Source organism: Opisthocomus hoazin, chromosome 9, assembly GCF_030867145.1.
Source record: "Opisthocomus hoazin isolate bOpiHoa1 chromosome 9, bOpiHoa1.hap1, whole genome shotgun sequence".
Lineage (NCBI taxonomy): Eukaryota > Metazoa > Chordata > Aves > Opisthocomiformes > Opisthocomidae > Opisthocomus > Opisthocomus hoazin.
Genome location: NC_134422.1, coordinates 35,107,418 through 35,130,269, shown reverse-complemented (window position 1 = coordinate 35,130,269; position 22,852 = coordinate 35,107,418). Strand labels below are relative to the sequence as shown.

The 22,852-nt window shown below is 43.7% G+C and overlaps 1 protein-coding gene across 18 annotated transcripts in view; it reads left to right on the top strand.

Annotated features, from left to right (window-relative positions):
• Positions 1 to 22,852, top strand: part of LRRFIP1 (LRR binding FLII interacting protein 1) — a 116,124-nt gene that overhangs the window by 40,471 nt on the left and 52,801 nt on the right. For 9 of the 18 annotated variants that reach the window (XM_075431156.1, XM_075431154.1, XM_075431153.1 and 6 more), the window contains exons 2-6: positions 8,320 to 8,406; positions 15,614 to 15,631; positions 19,595 to 19,642; positions 21,272 to 21,316; positions 21,834 to 21,884. In XM_075431156.1, coding sequence (XP_075287271.1) covers positions 8,320 to 8,406; positions 15,614 to 15,631; positions 19,595 to 19,642; positions 21,272 to 21,316; positions 21,834 to 21,884 — 249 coding nt within the window. Of the gene's footprint in view, positions 1 to 976; positions 1,049 to 8,319; positions 8,407 to 15,613; positions 15,632 to 19,594; positions 19,643 to 21,271; positions 21,317 to 21,833; positions 21,885 to 22,852 lie in introns of those variants that run through there. The other 9 variants (XM_075431158.1, XM_075431160.1, XM_075431159.1 and 6 more) reach the window with 3 other exon arrangements.

Here is a 22,852-nt window from a genome sequence, read left to right as displayed (position 1 = left end):
TCTTTGTGTTTTCTGTTGTCGCTGCTGCAAAATTGCAATGGATAAAATGAGCTGCTTAAGCTTCGGTAGTTCTGCCTGCCGTGGTGGTTCCCTCTCTGCCAGGGGTTACGTGTGTGCACTTCGGGTGAGATCGGGGCAGTCAAGGGGTGGCACGAATTTCCACGGAGCCGAGATTTCTGCGCTGGCTGTGCCTTGAATTGTTCTGGGGGTGCTGTGCCACTTAGTGCTGTTCAAAAACACTTGTGTCCTCCCGTCCTTCCAGTTTCCCTTGCTGTGTTTTGGGCTCATCCAGCTCATCACAGGAGGCCTTTCGAAATGCAGAATTCCCTGTTTTTTGGTCCAGCCATTATTTCCGATTGCTCTTTTCCAGTATTCTCAGACCCCAAGTAGATACTACTTTTTTTTTTTTCCTGGCATTTTCTTTTGCTCTATTTTTTTTTTTTTTATTCCTTAGAGTGCAGTGCTGTTTCCTAAAGAATAAAATCAACAGAGGCATGTCCAGCGTTGCTCTCCTGTTTTAGGCTCAGCTCTATGCAACGCAGCACACCCTACCAATGTAACTCCAGCAAATTAACAACAGTCATGGAGTTGATTTCTGCAATGCCAACGCTGGTGGGTGTGAATATATAGATATATTTATAAGCATCGGCTTGAATGTTACCTTCCGGTACGCTGGGAGAGGGAGCTTGGGTGGGCGGGCTGGGTTACGGCTGGGGGGTCTCGCCTTGCTGGAGCGCAGGGAGGGGGCTGCAAGCCGTGAGCCCGTTCTCGGACGAGCGTCCTGTGACCCGGACTGCTCGGGGGCAGCTCGCTGCGCGGCGGTTCGGAGCTGCCGGTAACCGCAGCCGAGCACCGACCGCCGGCAGCCGCCCGCGGGCTGGGCCGGCCCGCAGCGCCCCGCCCCGCCCAGGGAGCCGCGGGGGGCCGGGCCGGGCCGGGCCGTGCGAGCGGGCGGGTGGCGGCTTCCTGCGGCGCGGAGCGGCGGGCGCGGGCGGCGGCGGCCATGGAGGCGGCGGGGGACTGCCTCAGCCCGGCCGCCCGGCAGCAGGTGAGGCGGGCGACGGGGGGGCCGGCCCGGCTCCGCGGCCCTCCCGCGGGGACTGGCCGGCGGCGGGGGGCCGGCGGGGTCCCGTCCCGAGGGGGTTCGGCGGGGCGGGGTGGCGGCCGCGGCAGGTAGCTCGTTCTCCAGAGCGTGTGCACTTTTCTAAGGTTTTCTATTACGACCGGAGGCTAAAACGTGAGCTGCTTGCCGCTCGGCGTGGTGCGGGACCAGACAGGCCAGCCGAACCTGTTGAGTGTTGTCTAAATAAAGTTTCAGACCAGCCCGGTGTGACGGCAGAACGTTAATGGGCGGATTAGTCGTGTCGACATGCCCTGCTCATGTCACGGTGCGAGCGGGAGGGGAGCTGCGGGACCAGCCCGCAGTGGGGCCTCCTGTCTGACCGGCGGCGCTGGCCTCTGGGCGTTGGGAGGGATCCGTGTGGTTGTGCGCGGGTGAAGGTTCATGGACCTGCTGCCTTTCAATCCTGGTTTGCATTGAAGAGAAAGGTGAGGAGTTAAGCAGGATATGGACTGACCAGGCCCTACGTGATTCATAGGCTCCTTGTCATCCAAGTCGTGCAGAGTGTGCTTATATTATAACTCAGGTGCAAAAAATGTCAGCTAAATATGCTGGTGTGACCTCTAAACATATGAGTTGCTTATAGACGCTCTTGTTTCGATGCTGAGCAGTGCACGATAACTCATGGTGAGCTCCTGGAACTCGCTGGTTTAGGTCGCTTGTTGCTCAAGTGGAGACGGGAAAAACATTGCCATGGGTTAGTGCTAGCTTTAACTGATGGTGTTGGTCAACTGCGTTACAGGAATATTGCAAATCACGTGCTGCTTGTCTAAATAGACTTTAAAATCTGTAGAACTCCAGCAAACCTTACCAAGTTTCTTTCGTCTGGTGAAGCGTGTGACTGATGTGAATGAGTTGTATAATGTTTGATGAAAAGCCTTTACATGCAGAATATTGGAATAGGGCAGCATCAGTCATGAAGAATTACTCCTGCCCCAAAAGCGACTTGCCGGTTGTATCTTAAGCGTGTTGGCAAGAAGTTCAAATCAGCCTGAGAACAGTTATTGCAGAAATACAAAATAGCAGTTGTGTACAGTGAGCAGGTGTAATTTGGTCAGGCAGACTTGTGTTTTTAAAGCTTCTCTGACAGTGGGATCAGAGATCTTGCCGAGTATGGTTTGGTGTTGGCAAACTAACACTTCAGTCCTCCACAAAAGCTATGATACTAACTTTGATTACTAGGCTTAGAAGCAGATAATTTTGAGTACCTTGAGATTAAGGGGTGCTTCGTATAGATCGAGGACTCTTACGTATGTAGCTATGTGGCAAGTCAACACAGTCATTTTTTGCTGCTCAAAAAAGCAGCATAATTTCCTGTCTTTGTTGGCAGTTTCTTGGGGCTTCCAGTCGGACAATGAGCTCTTGGACATTTCATAAGGGAAAAGCTCTGAGAATGCACACCTTCAGGATGTGTGTCATTAGCCTCTACCTAACCAAGCCACCTAAATAATTCTCTCATCGAAATGATAATGAACGTGCAGCTTCCCTAACGCTGCGCTGGGGCCAGGAAGTCGTCGCTTCCGTAACCATTGTACATTATACGCCGGGCAGCTCTGGCTGTAGGTGCCACCAGACCTCACCTCCTCTCGGGGAGTGGTATTTACAGTGGGGGTGTGGGGGTAACTCCTCAGCAGCTGCAGATCCCACACTCTCACTTCTGCCCACTGCCGCTTGCTGCAGACAGCAGAAGATGCTTCTCACCCTTTCCAGCTAATGTCACATCTCTCTTTTGGCTTTTTTTTTTTTTTTTCCTCAGATGAAGTTGTGCTTCAGTAGTGAACCAGGTTACAAGCTGCTTAGTTTTTCCCTGTTCAGAGCTAAATCTACTGTACTCTGTAAGGCAGGATAAAGGTCTGCTGCTGCACGGGACTGGATTTTTATTTAAAACCTAAAGTGGGCATTAAGCAGGGGTGTCAAGTGCTGAGCAAGTGGACCAGTAAAGCAAAGAGCATTTTGCAGGGCAGCAGTATACTTGTTTTGAGGCTTAGAGGCTATAAATCATTCTGGGCAACTGCAATAAAATGACAAAAATGCAGGATGAGTAGTTGTAGTGTTTGAGCAAGTTACATAAATTTAAGCAATTATTTTTCAGCTGGTGTGCATTTTCCTGTTCGTCTCAGCAGTGTGGTTGCCATCTCTTCTTGTTTTGCCCACGGGGCTTTACAGAACCCCCTTAGGAGTTGTTTGGTTTTTTTTTTAAATGATACCCGCAGTTCAGCTGAAGCTGCCAACTCTCCTTGTCAGATGAGCAAGACTTTGTAAGAGGGAAGTTACAAAAGCTTTGTAATGAGTGCAGTTAGGCTTCATATTTTTATTCTTCTGGTTTTTCCAGCGATCTGTCACTTTTGATTGAGGCTTGTATTGCTCACTGAGTTGCTAGTGAATTGTAGATGATTTTTAAGATTAGTTCCTTCAATCTTACTAATTTTTTCCCATCTTGCATCTGTTGAATAGTTAGTTATGCTGGCAACCTTGAGACCGTCGTTTTAGCTTTTGTAGTATGAATTTCAGAAGTCTGTATAAATTTATTGGTGATTTCATGACATTCAGCTGTGTCTCTTGCAGGCTATGGTGTCTGTCTCTGCCACTGCCCGTAGAGGTGGCTTGGGTGTGGGCTCTGACAAGTGCTTGGGCTGGATGAAGGCCAAAGTCATCCAGGCAGAGCCTGTTTTGATTTAGTCAGCACAGAGAGAGAAATGTGAAGTTAAAGCTGCTGTTTGCAGGGTGTGCAAGAAATCAAGGTATTTATAGCACAGAACTATTAATGTGAAAACAGAGTCCAAGACTTTCAAAGAGTGTGGTTTGACAAACTCGGACAAGTTTAGTCATACCCCTGCATTTGAGGAAGAGGTCCAGAATAAATCTGACACTTTTATATAGTAGTCTAAAATTTAGTCTGTGGATGACAGTGGAGGTCGTGTTACGAATGTCCTGCCGCGTGGCTGGCTGCTGGGGTAGCTACTCTTGTCGGTAGCTGAGCTATGCTTCTGCATAGGAAAATCTGTATGTAATTGCTCCTGTTTGTCTCCCACACTTGCTGCAGAGTTTGCTGGGCATTAAGGTTGCTACCAAACTTTTAGTTTGACTTTGATAAATTCATACACAAGAAGTGTTAGGTGTGGATTCATCCCTGCCCTGATTGATTTACTTCCTCTGAGCTCGTGAGTGATGCCTGGTTTGTCACCAGTGCCACCTACAGAATATCAAAAATGTTTATTCGGGTTGAGTAACTATATCAAAGCGTGGTAGAAATGGGATTATGAAGGGCACAGGCTGATCATTTACCAGCCTCATTATATCATAATACATTTCTGCCGTGTTGGAGAACACCCACCAAGGGCTCATGAGTAGCCTCAGAGGAGTGGGATTTGGAAACGCTGAGATCGGACATTGGACTTGCGCAGCTGCGGGACTGTGTGGTGTCTTTGTCAGATGAGGACTTTCATGGGGACCTGTGAGTATTCGGGAGCTCTGACTTACCCTCCCACGGACTCTAGCGGCCCTGTTTTCTTAAAGTGCCAAAGGGGGGTGACGAGTAAGAGCATGTTAAGTCTTTCTGAACTAACCTTACCTGAGGAAGTGAAGTAAATTTTATTTGATGGAGGCATTTGGTTCATGCGTGATCATGGCTATTCATGTCACTGATACCACCAGAGACCATTGTTTATTGTATTGATCAGATCATTGCACTGAGAGCTTTTTCTCCTTGTGTGTTTCTTGTCACCCATAGTCTCATTTTGCTGTGGATTCAAAAACCCTTTAGGGAAGCGTGGTCTGTTTCTTGTAAATCGCCTTTGTCCAGCACAGATGAGCAGCATTATTGTCAGGAACCACGATGCAGATAACTGTATAATCATCTAAATAGCACCCAGATGCTGCTGAGAGCACACTTAAAAATGTAACAGTCAGTTTACTTACAGTATTTGATGCAGAGTACCAGACCGTAAGGTAGGAACTAACAGCAGCATTCCGACATACAGGCTGAGGTTATGAAGAAGCCAAGAGCCAGGCTCTTTATGGGGATGCATGGCAGGAGGATGAGAGACAGTGGTTTTAAATTGAGAGCAGGTTCTGATGCGGTTTGAGCGCAGTAGGGGAGAATATTCATGGTGAGGATGGTCAGGCATCGAAGCAGGATCCTGGAAAGGCTGTGGAGCTGCCAGCCTTGGAGGTTTTTAATAGCTAAGTGGACAGAGCCCTGAGCAACATGGTCTGAATTTGATGCTGACTTTGCCTGAGCAGGAAGAGGTGGACTTGGAGGCCTCCTGAGGTCCCTTCCAGCCTGAATGATTCTGTAATTCTTTTGTTTGAGGTGATAAAAATGAGTTGCTTAGAAATAGTGGTGTTCTGGGTGGAGTAACAATTTGTTGACTTCTTACAGAAGTTCCGGTAGGTTACGTGCTGATGGCATAATTTGTGATGCTAAAAAATATGTTTAAAAGTTATTTGAAAGGATTGAGAATATATTGTTTCTCTTGTTTGTATGGAAAGATAATTAATGCTGAAGAGCATGTGGCTATGGAAAGAAAAAGTTCATAAATAAAAAATATGCTTGTTCCAGATGTAAGCTGTAGTTAGATACAAAGTGAAAATGCATTTTTACTCTTGCATCTCTTGAAGGTTTGCAAATTGGCTTTGCATGATCAGGTGGTGGACTGCAAAGCTGAAATAAGAGACACCCAATGGATTGGCACTTAAAACTGAAATGTGCCAGACATGTAGCCTGTCATTTACGAGGATGTTGCACAAAGAAAAACAAATTTAAGTTACTGCAGTTGGTATCGGTGTCTAGGGAACTGGCGAGCCTTGTGCTCAGGGAGGCCTTAGCATAACTTGCTAAACTTTTTTTTCCCCTTCCATTTTTCAAGTTGCTTCATTTCATTGTATATTGTGTGCACTTCTGGAGAATACATAATTCTGCAACATAGCTACCACGCATGGAAATCCTTTGGCCCTAAGCATACAAGGAAAACAGAAGGGGAAATGCTTATAAGCATGTGTTAAACACAACATCTAATTTTTTTACATACAGGCATAGAGTTTTTCTAACATGAAAGCTCATCTGGTTATTGACATTTATAAGGACAGTATTTACAATAATTTTAATATCAAAATTATCTTGTATCTGTGTTTTTTCTGGCAGATGGGAAGTTAGAGATAACAAGTTCTGTACTCTTTGGTGTATTTTGCTTATGGAGAATTTAACATCCTGTATTTTCCTTATGGGAGAAATATAGCTAATGGTTTGCACTGCTGGTGTTCTTCACCCAGCTCAGGTGCAATTTTCAAATGTATGTACAGAGTTCAGTTTGTTTATTTTCATTTTTGTGCTGTTTCTTAAGGCTACTTACAGTTTGCGAGTCATAAGGAGTCAAAGGTGTTGTTTAAAGCTGTATCTCCTGTTTTTCTCCCCCAAAAATCACTAATAAGCTGGACTCTTCAGAGCAAGATTCCCATTCCTTGGGGTCTGTGCACTTTGTGTTTGAATGGCTACTGGCAAAAGACGGTGGTTGTTATCCTGGTATTGAGACCATCGGTGCATTTTGAGGTTTCTGTCCACAGCAGGACCAGTTACCTGGAAATTCAAGCAATGAACTGAAAAGAGAGCAGCGCTCTGTGCGAAACAAACCCTTTTCTCTTTCTGCCGTGGGCATTTCTGCCCTCTGAGTAGGTTTTTCTGTTGTTACAAGTAATTTTTCAGGCTGAAGTTGTCTGTGTTGGAAGAGTTAAAAGCTCAGTTGATTTAACTAGATCATATCTGCGCAACAGGGAGCTGCAGTCGTCATCAAAAGGAATCTGACTGCCTACCAGTTCGAGTCTAGGGGCAACGGAGTAAAATGGGGGAGAATGTTGATAACTGAACAACAACAGAATTTAGGGATTGGGGCTGTTTGTGGTGGGTTTTTGTAGAAGGTGGGTGATGTGAAATTTTGGCTTAATGACTGTATATTTTGGATTTTCTTATCGTTGGTGAGGATTAAAGACCTGCAGCACTGCATGGCTACTAGTCCTCCCATATACCAGCTTGTGCTTAGTTCTCATTAGCCCTGTTCTGTTAGCTGGAAATTTCAGCCAACGTACTCTTTTTTTTTTTTTTTGTCTTTTTTCTGTGTTTTGTTTTGTGTTTTTGAAGGTTAGAGCCCTTTTCCACAAGTCTTGAGTGGCAAGTATACTTACAGAGGGGAAAAGAAATTACACCTTTCTTTTTTCTGGTTTTCCTTCTGTTTAAGAAGTGCTAGTGAAAGCATTGGAATTTTGATTTCGCTCTATGCTTGACCTTGATATTATTGTAGTTTTTCCTGTTAAATTGGATGTGGTACTTACAGTAGACGGTTTCAGGAGCAGAGGAGTTGGGTGTAACGCCAGGGTGACTAGCTGAGCGATGCCTTTTACACCCTGCTGAGCTATTCTGAGTTGCACTGGGCAAACTGCTTGCAGTCACACTGTACCAAGCTGGAGCTAATTTTACATTTTTTCCCTATAAGACTAACTGGTTTTGCCTGGGATTAAAAGGAGAATATTAAAAATATTACTGTATAGCATGTTCCAGCACTTTCAACGGGGATGAAGTGAGGAGACACTGTAGATCTCCCAAGGGGCCTGTTCCTGGCAGATTTCCACTTCAGAGAGGTATGGGCTTGAATATGGACATCTGAAGACTTTAATTGAGTTTGTGCATTTTCTCAGGTTCCCTACTCCCTCGCCTCGATCATTGCAGCCTTAGTTGTGCATAGTCATGCTGAACAGCAATGTTTACTGAACTGTTGTGCCCATGTATGTGTGCACAATGTCAGTGGTTAGGAAAAATGGCCCATAATGTGTTTGCTGTTGGTCAGATTAATTCATCAATAAAAAATAATCTGCGCCATGGGGTTGAGGGGAGGGGAAGAGTAAAATCCACCTTTCTTAAATAAATCTCTGTTTCCTCTCTGCCCACACGAACAGTAATTAAAGTAGTGCAGAGCGCTTTTAAACACAACTTCTAACTGAGTGTAGTGCCTACACAAGGGTGTATTACCTGCCTGTGAAGCATAGCAAGTTATGGAAGGCAGGGCCATTACTTGCAATAGGGAATTAACTCCTACAGATGTATTTACAGTCTTGCCGAGTCTCGTCTCCTTATTTCGTGCCCTGATTAACAAGTGTGTTTCACACGGCGTTATCCAGCTTTTATTTCATTGCTGTGTTCCCGTTTGCAGGCTGAAGCAAGACTCGCAGCAAAGCGAGCGGCACGGGCAGAGGCACGGGAGATCCGAATGAAAGAACTGGAGAGGCAGCAAAAAGAGGTATGGTCAAGGCTCTGGGGGGGGTGTTTTGGTCATCTTCTTTCCTGAATCTATATGTATATAATCTGAGATCTTGGAACAAAGGATTGATCGTTTGTCTGAAATGTTAATAGTCTGCATGGAGCTAATGCTGCTCAGTTAGTTGATCGTAGGATATAGCCTGGAAAAAAATTGGGATTGTGGCAACAGTTTTATCTTGGTGAAGCCAGTGTAATTATTCACAGAAAACACTGGTGGTTAGTTTGTAATCATTGTTTAATATTAAACTTTGAAGTATGCAGCTTGTTTGTGTGTGCGTTGGGAGAGTGGATTCTTATCACTTCATTAGAAATCTAATGAATACGGAAGACTCTTGGCCCTTGTATAACTCTGCTAGTTATTTTGCTTTGTTGCTGTGAAGCTGGCATTGTGTTCTCCCTTGTTTTGAAAAAGTGATGGTCTGCTGTTGGCAGAAGTAATGATAGAAGCTGAGCTTGGCAGAACGTTACCTTCTCTGAAGTGTTTGGATTACATGCCTGGTGTAGTCTATTCCAAATTCTGGATGAGCTAGTTGTTTTATACTATCAGCTGTACTAAATGCCGTTCCAGTCCAAGAAACTGAGAGCAGCACTTGTTTTGAAGCTCTAGAAGTTAAAGCAGTGCTATTAGAATGGGGCTGTAAGCACAGGTTGGCACAGGTGAGCCAAACCATTGACAAGAAACAGAAGGGCTTAAAAATTGTATTTGTTGATGTGCATTTAATGAAACAGCAGAACAGATGTAATAAGGCCAGCAGCAATCGTAATGCAATTTTTTTTAAATTAAATTTTGAAAGGGTAGTGGTAAGGTGTTTGGGAGCAGGGTGTGGGAATGCGTAGTAAGAATAAATGTCCATCTGTGCTTTAGGGTGCAGAGAAGGATTCAGTTTAGCTTTTAGACAGTGAATTGGGATGTGATAGCAGACTAGTGTCAGTGCAGGCTGTAGTAATCAGCCTGGAACAGAAGCGCTTGGGCAGTTTATCCATGCCCAGCTTTGTGCTGGAGCATCCTGTCTAGTTGAGGCACGTTTGGACGCGTCTTACCACCCTGTAGCCGCAGGAGGGTTAGATGTACCTGCAAACGCACTGGCAGTGCGAGCTGTGTGGGAGTGTAACCACAAGACCTGTGCTTGGGGGAGAGAGGAGACTTCTACTGCTACAGTTGCTGCTTTTTGAAGGATGTTTCTTGCAACCTGGACCACAGTCAGAAGGCCTGAAGTGGAGACGAGCGTCAGTACTGTCCAGTTGCTGCTGTGCCTACAGCCTGAGCAGTGGGACTTGCCAAACAGCCTTTGGAAGATCTGTGGCAAACAACGACTGGGTGTTTTGTTTGGGTAGCAACCTCAGTATAGGTGTCATTGTGCCTGACAGGGGTGTTCCCATCTAATTTGCAGGTAACTTTAATGGAGCTGATGACCCCCTTGAAGAATAAAAGCGGATGACGGAAAGGGTGTCCTTGTAAATTGAAATTTTGCCATGAAAACTAAAGCTTGTGTGAGCGCTCATGCAGTTAATAACAGAAGAGCTGGTGATCTGAAAATCTGGGAAATTTTCTTTGTGTAGATAGAAATCGAATGGTACAGGATGTCGCTCTGATATACCAAATTCAGTGAAAGCTAAGCCAGATGTCCACTGCAATCTGGTTTGTAATTCACTGGCATAAATTACATAATGTGACCACATATATGAAAAAAAATTACAGAATATCCAGTCTTGCAAAATATTAATCTTAGCCCTTAGATGCAAGGTAGAGCTAGTAAGGATGGCTGCAGGAAGTTTTTCATTGCCACAAGTATCTTGCAGATATAATAAAAGAAAACATAAATACATAAATTCCCAAGCAGCAATCAACACAAGACATTTGGCACCTACCCCTTCCTTGGAGGAGAACATACTGTGATACTGGTGTCTGTACAGCTTGTTATATGCCGTCTTCCATTTTCCTTCGCAAACTTTTTGGGGGAATAAATAGCACATTCCCACTACTGCTGTGTTGAATAACCAGAACTTAAAGCACTTGCTTTACTGCTTCAGAAGGCTCTTTAGAGCCAGTTATAAGAGTTAAAAAGCAATAAATATATTTATTGCACGTGTATGTACTTGTTCATGCTTAAAGCAACGTACATGCCCTGGCAGGCTTCTTGTGGAGCATGGATTACTTGAGAATGTATTTATATTTGGTCTGAGTTAAAAGTTTACAGATGTTACTATTACAAGCTATAAACATGGCACTATAGCTCTTTCTGGCAGTGAAGTAGGGTGTTTTAAAGGTTTGGATTTGGACTGGAAATTGGCTCCTCTCCTGCCCACCATCTAGTATTAATGACATTTCTTAATCTTGTGCTTCATTTTCCTCATTTTAATATAATTGGGTGACTTTTGCATCATGAGTGTACATATGTTATTTGACTAATGTTCTGTTTGCCATTACAAAAGAAACATCAATGCAGAAGCACCAGGTATCTGAGATTTTTGTTCTCTTAGGAATGCTTCTGTAAGTAGAATGAGCAGCAACCGCACGGGAAGCTACTAAAACACCTGGTGCTGGGGTCTGTAGGCTAGGACCAAGGACTGGTCGCAACTGTGTAGTAAACTCAGCAGTCAGTGGTGAGGGCTACACGATACCATACCAAGCTCCCCTCTTGGCAGAAATTACTTCATGTAGCTCACATAATTGACAGCAGAAATTGCTGCATGGTTGATTCTTTTGGAAATTTAAAATTGTGTTTGTCATCAGCCATGCTACTGATAAGGTCCTTTGCTTTCAAAAAGAGCATTCGATGAGAAGCTTCTGGCAGGCAGCTTGGCTTCGGGTGCTCGTGAGTGCGCTGGCTGCTGGTGTGGGCTCAGCCCTTGCTCGAGCTGCCGTGCCCCTTACCGGTGGTCGCTGCTGTTCAGCTCATGCGCTGTGTGCTCGGAGGAGTGGCTTTGGTAAACCTGGCTTGAAATATAAGGTGACTCTAAGAATTCTTCTGGAAACTCAATGTGAAGCAACGTCCTGCTGCAGTAGAACAATAATTGGAGAAACTACATAGCAGAAATAGATGGGCTTTTGGAAGAAAAGACTCTGAATTGCAGTGTGAGATGTGGGAAGGTTACCGTGGAAGGCTGCTGCCGTTCGCTGTGGTGGGGCAGGATTGTGGGTGTGTTCCAGAGGTGGTATCATCGCATCACCTCATGCCAGGCAGCAGGAAGAAGGCTAAGTGTGTCAGTGTGGGTGGTTGGGGTTTTTTTATTTGTTGTTGTGTTGTTTTTTTTCTCAAGGAGAGGAAGGTAAGGAGGAGAGCATGACTACAAGTAATCTGCGTAGGTGAAAATTGTTTTCTGTAGCTGAAGAAAGAAAATTAGCACAAGGATCATGATCTGATGTATGCTGATTTATGAAGGTGAGGGTAGTGGTCAGTCTTCAATCGTATGTAGGTGTGTGTATTTATGTAGAAAAGTAGTGAAGGGATTTCTGGTCGTGAGGCCCCGAGAAAGGCACAGATCTAATAAATGTAACTGCTTGAATGTTTCTGACTTCTTATTCTGTGCTGCTTTATTGTTGTTATCCACTAAAGTTGTAAATAATTAATCTGGAGTTCACGGTAGGTTTTCTGGTATGCTTCCATGCATAGTAAGTCAGTACACGAGAGCTCTTATGTGAGGCAATGCCGATGCATGTTCTGGGCTGAAAGAATGGTTCTGATAGATGATACTTGCTCCCTTGCCTGTTTCCATGCCACTGCCACCCCCCAGCTGGTGGGAGTCAAGAGCAGTGATGATGGGTCCCATACCATGCTGCCATGGTCTTTAACCATTTGGTTTACAGTTGCATAGTCTAAAGCCAGTCTGTTTGGCTTGTACCGTAGAGTTGTGCTTGGTACTGAGACAAATGCTTGTGTGTGTTCAGATATTTGTTTTTAATTCGTGCAGAAGAGCAAGTCAGGAGTTGTCAGCTCAGTTCTTCTGAGTAACAAATTGTTAATTCTTGTGGGGCTACCAGGTAAAATGGACAGAAGAATTTTTTCCAGTGGGTTTTGGGTTTTTTGTTTCTTAGAAGCTTGGTGTGAGATCTCTTATGGTCTTAGTTTCTAAGAAATATTTAACAGTAATGTTTCAAGACACGTAAAAGCTGCAGGATTAGGGCTAACTGTAGAGAACGTTTTATGTAGGAGTACCTTCTGTGTGTTCTGCTGGCAAGACTTTAAATGTCTCTTCAAGGACTGACACTTGGAGACCACAATTTAAGCTGATATTAGTGCCTGAAGTGAAAAGAGAATGATCTCCTCCCACTCCTTAATCTGCAGGATAAGATTCTTGCTTGCCAGTTCACACAGCAGATGAGCTGGTACTTTTAGCTCAAGGCGAGAGCATTCTGCTTGTCTCCTGGCTTCATTTTCAGCTCTCGCTTTAAGGACACAGCACAAATCTTGGCTTTGTTGTTCAGTAAATTGTTTCTTTACCAACATACTCATTTGCACGTACTTTTCCTCCTTTGGATTCATATTTCTTTGGAATAAAATATGTTACTGTACTTTCTGTCATGGATTTCTTTTTTCCTCTGTTAGTTCCTTGAGCACGTAGTGAATTTAGTGAATATAATAAAGCCAGGTTAATGTGGGCAGAAGACTTGCAAACGCTCTCAATCTGCTCACCCATCCTGTTGACTGTGACTTGGGCCCCTTCTTCCAGTGCTAGGATTTGATGCCACAAGTCTGACCTGAGTCAGTGTGAGTCCTATGGCACAGCTGGCTTTCAGGATTGAAGCAGTTTAAAATTCCGGGCAGTGGAGGAAAAATTAGAGAAAAGTGGAATTGTCATGGCTTGAATGGGAAGGGAGAGACTGACTGTGGAACTTGGTGCTTGCATATACAGGGAGGAAATTGAGAAGGTTTGTGATGGTTAATCTGAATCTTTCTTATATAGCCAGTGTGAAGATACGCAGGAAAATTTGGAGAGGAGCAGTGTTGGAGGTGTTTTTAGTAGACTGTGGGTTTCTGCCTTCTGCTGCCATCTAACTGTGCTACACTGGCTTGTTCTGTCCTGCTCGAAAGTTATTTCTATGAAAAACTTTGCTTTTGTGGGACACCTCACGTGATAAGGAAATGAGGAAAGCAGTCTGCCGCTAATACTGTGGGCAAGAAGACATTTTTCGTCATACCATAGTACAGGAAAGTGCTATTTAAGGCATTTCTCTGATTAAATGTCTGTTGACTCCATTAATCTTTATTGCAGAAATGCCCCCAAAGAGTTTATTGTTTAGAAGTGTGTGTTTTTTCCTGTAACATACTATGTAAGGTGGACAGTACATTGATGAGAGATCAGTCACTTCAGAGCAGAGCTGTTGGGATACCTGTTAGCTAATGGATGACCGAAAAATTTTGAGTTTTATAAAAAGTTGGAACAGTTACAATGACACACTTGACTTTGTCCCTGTGCCCCTCTCCAGCGCCCTCCGTGGTGTCTGGCCCTGAAGAAGGGCCTCGTTGTTATCTTATCCATTGGCAGTCTGGGCCCTGGACACAAGACCTGTCGAGTTTCTTGCTTCGCACTCAACAGGAATACCTGCAATGCTAAGCCTGAAACATCAGGCTCTGGAAAATAATACTTCTATAGTGTTGCCTCGAAGCGTGGGTGAACCAACGGCATGGAAAAGTTAAAGCTTAAAGGTTAAACAGCTCCATGGTAGTTCTTTATCTAAAATGGTGGCGTGTGGCTTCTGTGCATGGATGAAAGGCGCTCAGCATGTGCAGCAAAGCAAAAGATCGGAGTCAATATGCAGGCTTGGAACTGTGGGAGGTTTTAGTTCATTTTCCTCTTCAGGGTTTTCTTAGTAAAAGGTAATCAAGGTGACTAGTGTGTGGGAGTGCTAGCTTCAAATGTGGGTCTGAATTATCCCCCCTGCACTTGTAGGAATCGGAATTAATGCTTCTGAGGCATTAAGCTGTGCTCTGCAGTTGTCCTTCACAATGATGAAGGGGAGCCTGATCAGGCCATGGAGGCAGGGATTGAAAGAATTACGCTCTGCTTCCCGGCATTGGGACCTGGCTTCACCTGAGGTGGCCCAGAAGAGCGATGCATGACAGGGATCCCCTGAATATATCCCAGAGTAGAGGAGACGGAGTACCCTGCCGTCGTCTGACCAGTGGAAGGGTTGGAGTCAGAGCGAAGTACCGTTCCCGCTGGGTTGTACTCGCAGAGCAGAGGGCAGGTGTTGGCGTTTATTCAACATCAGTCCCTATCTAAGAAGATAAGGAGTAAGGCAGCCAAGGGCTTTAAGTCCAGAGCTGTGATACATTTTCTACAGATACAAAGGTAAGTGTTCAGCAGAAAATACTGGCAAGAATTGAAGCTACAATTTCCTTCCGGATTTGTGTAGCCAGTTATGTAGTTTTGAACAAGGGTTTCTTGCTTCAGAAATGCTAGGTGAGATGCAAGAAAAAAGCAAAATTCAGATGTATTAGAGTGGCTGTAATGCATTTTTGTATTATTAAAGTGGTTCAAGACTATGGAACAACTTTGTAGCGTCAACGGTACATTTATTAGGGAGTGCAAATGGCGTGAGACTCCGTGGAAACATTAAAAATTGAAAAAGCAACCTGCAGAGATCCTCCCATGTTAGCAATACATGTGCAAGAAATTTTCAGAGACTTTTAACAAGCTGACACTGTGCTGTACGCAGATGAGAGATGTATGGCATTGATGCTTTTGTAACTATGCTTCATCAGTTATGGACAAAACTTGTCCTTAAAAAGAAGAACAGATTTTCTGTAGTTAACGCTGTTTGCTTTTATTATGATGGTAGATGTGCAGTTGTCAAACCAGGTGAATATTTGAGCATCTGTCACTTGGAGGGAGGGAGGCTGGAAGTGAGAGGTCCCAGCTAACAGCCAGGTTAGGCTGTGGGCCGGTGCACAGCCGGGGGAGCAGCTGTGGCCTGTGCCTCCCTGGAGCCCAGCGGGCCTGGAGACAGGGATGCTGCGTTCTAGCTGTTCCTGTGGAGGAGGCCTAGAATGTAAATGCTGCTTTCACTCTGTTTAACTCTACAGGGCTTTGATGTGTGCTTTTCTGTATTTGTGTTTTGCTGTATATTCTGTATAAATGATTTTTTTTCCCATTTAGAATGAGTTATGGAACATTGCATCGCTATTTATTCATTCATGCTAGTTTTTGTTTCTGTATTTCTTTCCTTTCCCTTTTTCTCGTAGATCTATCAAGTTCAGAAGGTGGGGCTTGCTTTCTTTCGTTCTTGTTTGCATGTGTGTGTTCCCACGTTATGAGTTTTGCTAGTCTTTCAGAAAAACCTCTAAAGAACGGAAGATGCACAGCAGGCTTTGTATTTCCAGGCCATCCCTCCCTTCCCTCCCATAGTCTTGTGGGGTGGATAATAAAGGGGAGTGGGGGAAGATGACCCTTATAAAATGTACCTGGTCAGGCACTTAATATATTTTTTTTCTACAGACTATTTGGTAAAGAATAAGTGATAAACAGAAGAGTAATTTGGCAAACCAGCCATCATAGGAGGGTATGGTGGCTCCATGTGTCAGCAAGAACCATACAGACATTTGTGTTGAAGGTCAAGAGTATAGCTGAAAATATATGTCGGGCTGGGCAAGCATTTAACAGGTGCCAGCAGGGAGAATGACTTTCAGATGACTTTGTTTGCAGAAAGTCACTGAGGTAAATCAGGGATGCTGTGTTTGAATTTATAATCTTTTGGTAAATAAACTGTATGGCCTTTCTTCCAGTGTGACCTAGACATTATAAATGCTTTTATATTGTTCAGTCCTCTCTCACTTCAATTTACAGTCACAATCTCTTCCCTCCTCCCAATCTCCTATTCATAGTTCCAAGTGATGGCAAAGATGATGATAATGATAATAGCTGTAACTGAGGTCACTTGCTATGTAACAAAGGAGAGTTTTGGGGTTTGTGTTATGATGTCTGGCTGCTGTGTACTTCCAGCATGTGAACTGTGTGGTACCTAGAAAGGGAAATCACTCCCAAGAGATTTTACAGGGAAGGAGAAAGCATATATTTCTTCAAGCCCGTCATTTTCTCCCTTATTGAATCTTTCTTTTTTTCAGAGATATTTTCATTGCTTGCTGAATGATAAATGTCTCCTAAACCCTCTGCCTGTTTATTTTGTTCTGGCACTCCAGCTGCCTTAACTGCATGTTTTACTCGCTTGACCTAGCAGTGCGTGTGCTTCTCGGAAATGCTGTTCTCCTCTTTAAGTGCACACGTATGTGAAAATAGCTACTCAAATCATGTGCTCTGGTATGTAATCCTGACCCCATCAATTTCACAACAATTATATCTTACTCTTGTTTTTATGCGTGGAGTTGACTACGTACTGAGTGACTCAAATTAACATCTGCCCATGGATCAACAGTCTCGTTATCAGTCTCCTTTATAGGAACTAATTTCATCTTGTGGTAAAAATGCAGCCCTGTGGGAGACAAGGAGGTTGTTTACTGTTGGTGTCCTGATGTGGATGAGAAGATAAGTGGGTTAGCCCTGCAACATCCCGTGGTGGGTTTGCAAGTCTAGCAGTTTCACTGTCTCTTAGTGAGCAAATCTGATCTGGAATTCTCGCTCAGTGGTATTAATGTCATTAATTATTTAGTTGTAATATCACTTTTCAGGGTAAAGGGAACTTGAGTCTGGCAGAGGCCACTGACAACAAACCAAATGAATGAATACACACTATTTCTTCCTTTAACCCATGTGGCCATTCAAACCAGGCCCCTCGGGGCAGAACAGGATAGTTGGAGTAGAGAAAGAAATGAGAAGTGGCAAAATATCTGAGACTGCAAATGCTGCTGGTTCAGTCCGGTGTGAGATGTGCCGATTAAAAGATTGTAACTGAAAAATAGTCCCAAGGCAGTGCCATTCATTAACTTTTTGCTTTTCGGGATATTAAACATGTAGCTATGTAATTTTAAGAGGTGGAGGATAAGACTGTAAGTGTAACTGAACTTGTGACATAATAAGCCTTTTAAGGGGTATTTCCTCATCTCCCCTTATGCAAAACTGAGTTCAGAAGCCTGTGTCAGAAAGTAAAGAGAACAGAGGGCAGGAAAAGCAGACCTCACAAACATTATTAGCATGTTTATGGATCCTTCCTACCTGTGAGAAAGGAATCTCCATTTTCACAGTGTCTTTTCTAAATCGATTTCTTGTGTTAGAAAATGTTATACATTTCGGGGGGGGGGGGAGGCAACAGGGGGAAGCCCTGAATAAGGCTTTGCCTGACCTGATTTACTACAAAGCATATAATCTGTAGGTTCTGATGATGTACGCAATCCTGACCAGCTGGAGTTCATGTTCAGGGGTCGTTGTCAGGATGTGATGTATATAAAACAGCCTGTTACAAATTTCAGTTTTATGTGTTATGCTTCTGCCTGGTAGTAACTAGTCTGAGCACTTGTGAGGAAGTGTGTAGTGCTTGAACAAACAAAGGTTCATGTCACACACTCTAATTTCATGTAGTTTAGGGGAGAAGTTTCACGTGTGCAGTCTGGCTAGGCATTGTGTCGGGGTATTAGATGTGTTTGAGCACACAGTAAGATGCTTTGTAGGGAAAGCAGGGGAGAATACTTCCCTGTTCTCATAGGGATGTGGTTAAAGACCTTGTTGAACTGTTGTCTCTTTTTCCTTGTTCCAGAGAGATGTTTGCATACTATTTAAAACTGCAATGCAGTGCATTTATTTCCTGTTTTCAAATCACTGGCCTAAAAACTTAGTTTTCTAATATTTTTTCCCAAGTAAATGGGATTGCTGTGAGCTCCTGCCTTTTCCCAATTTGACCCCTAAACCAATAGCATTTATAGGTCCTTCTACAGTTCGGGCTGCCCAGAATCTGTAATTGAGCACCCTGCTGCCTATTCTACTTTATAACGGACTTTCTTCTCTTCAGCGCTATTAAGATTAAAATGAAGATGACCTTAACATGCAAGTAGTTCTGTTGTTTAATGAGGAAGAACTCTTAAGTGGGAATAAACTGATACAGTATCAAAGAACACATAGCTGTTTGTTCTAGTTTATTAATAAATAGTGAATGAGGTTTTTAACGGTGAAAGTAAAATTACATTAATACCATTGAGCGAGTGCTAAATGCAGAGCATCATACAGAACAGGTTTCTGATTTTCTTTTGATCATTAGCCAAGGTTTTGACTGTTGATACTCCTGCCTCCTCAAGCCTCTAGAAAAGCTGGCAAGTACATGCTTGTTTTTTCCACAAATACGTGAACCTCGAAGCACATAATCCAAGTTTTTGTGGAATACCTATTATGCTTCCTTAAGCAGAATTTCCATTTTTCCAATTACTGTGCTTTAGGCCAGTGATTTTTCTTTGCACAGGAATGTTATGGTAACCATTATAAATGCAGACTTCCTGAGACTGGGTTTGAAGCGCGTGTCTGGGGAGGAAGAAAAGTCCTGCTAAAACTGTCGATCTTTGAAAAATTTGCTGTCTGGTAGAAATGCAAGTTCAGCTCAGGGAAGTTCGCAATGTCCTGAGAAGAACATATGAACTGAGAAATGGTTCAAAAGGGACAGTCTGCTAAGAAAATGCATGGTGTTTGGTAGTGAAATGCAGAGAGCTTTCCAGTCTTGGCTGCATTGGTGAAACATGGCCTAGAGGTTCCTCTACTGTCCGCAGCGGTGATACCACCACTGTCAAGATGGTTGTAGCGTAGGCAGAAAGCCTTGTGCTCTGGCAAGCTCTGAACACAGTGAATAAGAATGCACAGACATTACTTGTATTGTATTCAATTTGGCTTCCCCGTTTGACAGATCTGTACAGTAAACATGATTTGACAGCATTTTTCATCCTGAAAGTGTTCTGTTTGGATCTCTTGTAATGAGTCTTGACTGAAATGGGTCAGGAATTCAAGACTCATTATGCTCCTTGCTCCAATCCCCCCAGCACTGTTATTCTGCACTGCTGAGAAAGAAGCTGTCGAGTACCCTGGCTGTACCCCAAGCACCCCTTTCCCCTCACCGGGTGGCTTTTCCTGGGCACGTGCTGCAGGGATGTCTGGTGGCACTCGGCGCAGCTTTTCCCAGCATGTTTGTGTGTGTGGAGCTGTGTGACTCGGCCGAAACCTGGCAGTGCATGTCTAAATGTTCTGTGTTTGCCTTTCTCATCTAAATTCTGTTTTTTTCCCTTTTCTGTCTGTAGAAATATTATGGTCTGGATACTAAATGGGGAGACATCGAGCAATGGATGGTAGGCCTTGATCAACGTAGCTAAACAACATGGTGTTGTTTCATGTGTTGAATTTTTGTATAGTTCATAGAGTTTGAAATCCCACAAAGCAGGTACTTTCGTGTATTGGAAATGAGACTTCTACTCTTATTGCAAGGATTAATGCAGTCCACGTCAATACCTGAAATGTGGATTTTGATCAGCTTAAAACTGGCAAGGGTTTGGTTAGAGCCATCTCTTTCTGCAGACCTGTCTCCACCCTATCACCTGAAGATTAGCTTAGCATGTAGACCTGCTAAAGCCACTGGTGATACATGTAGTCATTTTACTTCTTGTGGATTTTGTTACAATCTGAGTCTTCTGAAATCTGTCCTCAGTTAAACTTTGTGCAAGTTTTATCCATGTTTCTTCAGTTACCTTTGGATGAATTATTACTGCTACTATGGCAATGCTCACTTTTTCTGATAATGCAACGTCCTGAATTTTACTATTTGCTAAGCCGCTGAAGTTGGTACCAGATAGGGTCTGTGCCATTACCAACATCTGCCTGTTTTAACACGCATAACGTAAGGTGAAGAAGTTGCTAAAGGGCTGGAAGACTTTGGCTTCAAATGTCTTCCAGACAGAAGTCACTTCAGGAGCTTGCCAGTGATGCCAGGTGAAAACTGTTGTTTGTGGCCTTGCCCTTCAAGCTAGGTAGAGCACACTGAAAAGGGTAAAACTGAACAGCTGACTTCCAGCATGGAAGATAACTTTTCAAACTCCCTGCCTTCCTTGGCCGTTGATAACTAATCAGCATAATGCTAGTTTGCTCTGTGCCTTCTTGAAAGCCTTCTGCTGTATGGACCAAACATCCAGCCAAGATGCTCCAGTCTCATGGATAAGCTATGAAGTCTCTTCAAATCCTTGCTTGGTGAGCTTAGCTCCACCTTACTAGCAGTTCCCTTGCTTCAAAGTCAGTCCACCTGTGAGAACCATTAACTACAATGTTGAAACCTCCCCCCCCCCCCCCCCCCCCAGTTTTCTGTCACTGTTTTTAAATTCGATGTAAACTCAGTTTGGTAAAATCAGTTTGTTGAAATGTAATACATAAGACAGCCTTTCCAGCGTTCGCACAGCCTCTGACCTGCAAAAGGCTGCAGTGCTGTGTGTCGCAGGGGCTGTAAGCAGAGCACAGATGGTTTTGTTCTGGAAGAAGGGGCCACTCTGTGCCCCTCTGGGATACTCACTAGAGAGACACCATTGCCCTGCCACGTTATTTCAATTAGAAGATTTCTGAGATTTATTTTGAAGGACTGCAAACTGGAACGTTTAATTACAAAAGCGCTGTAAGTATACTGATTCCCAGATGCAGAGAGATACACTTCAGACATTTTTGAGATAAAAATGAAGACATTGCTGTGTACAGTTTTTTTCAAAAGTAACGAAATGTGTAGCAGAATAAAACAGAGGGGAAGAAGGGTGGGGTCACAGATGAGGGGGGAAAAAAAGGTGTTTCTCACTTGACAAGTTGTCACCTTCCATTATATGACTTAACCTTACTGACTCTTAAACATTGCTGAAGTTCGGTGTGTCTTTCTGAAAGCGCTCCGTTGGTGTATCTGTCCTTTCAACGCTTCACTCTTTGTTTTTTCTCTGCTGCCTTGGTAGGAAGACAGTGAGCGTTATTCCCGTAGAGCCCGAAGAAATGCCTCGGTTAGTATCTACTTTTGCTTTCTCTTTTTAGCTGGACATTTCAAATTAAGAAAGCAGGCGCGTAGAAGGCAGTTCCTTTCTAACAGAAAAAACAAAACAAGCTTTCCCCCCGCCCCAGCCAAGTGAAAACCCCAAAGCCACTTCCTGATGTTTCTGCCCTCTCCCCAGTCACTCTGGGGGAGCTTTTGCAAATGTGCAAGGATCAAGGGGGGCAGGGGGTGGAAAGTGGGGAAAGAACCTGCTTGGAGTGTTTAATGTTCGTTTATTCAGAGCAGGGACCACGAACAGGGAACACTGGACCAAGCTTTTCATTCATCCTGTAGTAAAATGCTTGACAGTGTTTCTTGGGCAGGGTATGGTTTAATTTGCTTCCTGTTTATAGTTTTAATGCGATTCTTTTTTAAAGACGTTTATTTTGTATGTCTTTCTGTTCCATCAAAATCATCAGCATTTACCTCACTACCTGTTACTTCTGTTTTTTTCATTGTTTTCTTGTTTTTATACTTTCTTTTGGTAGGCTTCAGATGAAGATGAGCGCATGTCAGTGGGTAGCCGTGGAAGCCTGAGGGTTGGTAAATTATACAATTTAAGTGTGCATGTGTGTGTACCAATGTTGCTGTCCCGCTGTACCACCAGACTGGTTATAGTACTCTAGTAACATCGTCCTTCCAAGGTCTTGATATGTTCCATGTCCAAGGCATGTGGGGGGGTTTGGTGGGGGTTTTTTTGTTTTGTTTTTTTTTTTTGAGCACATGTAGTTCAATAATTCTTTCAGCCAAGAGAATTGTCAGATTTGTATGCACTGTGCAGGAACACCAGTGGAGAAAGTGACTTGTAGAAACCTTTCTGGTAAATGCTGTTCACTGTTACTGTTGTAGGAAGTACTTGGCCAAAACACTGGTATATGCAGCTATTTCTTGTATGGACCTTGTAAGCTCCTCAGTTTTGTTATTGATACTGAGAATTTGGGAAGTGCTAGCTTACTCTGTGGTCAATGTCTATTGGCTCAGGAAACCAAAAGCAAATTATCAGTGGAAAGAAGTCTTAACCGCTTTGGAATTGCAGGTGAATGCTCTCCTCAAAACTGCATTAGAGATACTTGAAAATCATCTGCAGACTTGAGTTTGATGGCTGGAGGAATTAATAGGGCACAGAGTGCTGCTGTGCACTAGTACTGATCTGTAGAAAAAGTTCAGATAGTTTTTACTCAAGATACACATGCAGTATTTGTCCAGATAATATAGAGGGGTACAAATGAACTCCTCTCTAGCACAGACATAATCAGCTCTTGTAATTATGAAGATAGTTTAAGCAGTGTAGATGTGAATAGCTAATGCTGTTGTCTCAGCTTGTGTTGAATGTCTGCAGAAGGCGGTTGGAGCACACTGCTTCCGAGAGCTACGGAGAAGTATTCAGCTAACCACAAAACTGAAACAATCTGTAGCAGCACTGTGGAGGAAGCTCTCAGCAGTCCTGAACTTGAATCAGTTGTGACTAGTTTATGTTACAGAGTCATTTGTGGCTAAAACGGTTGTG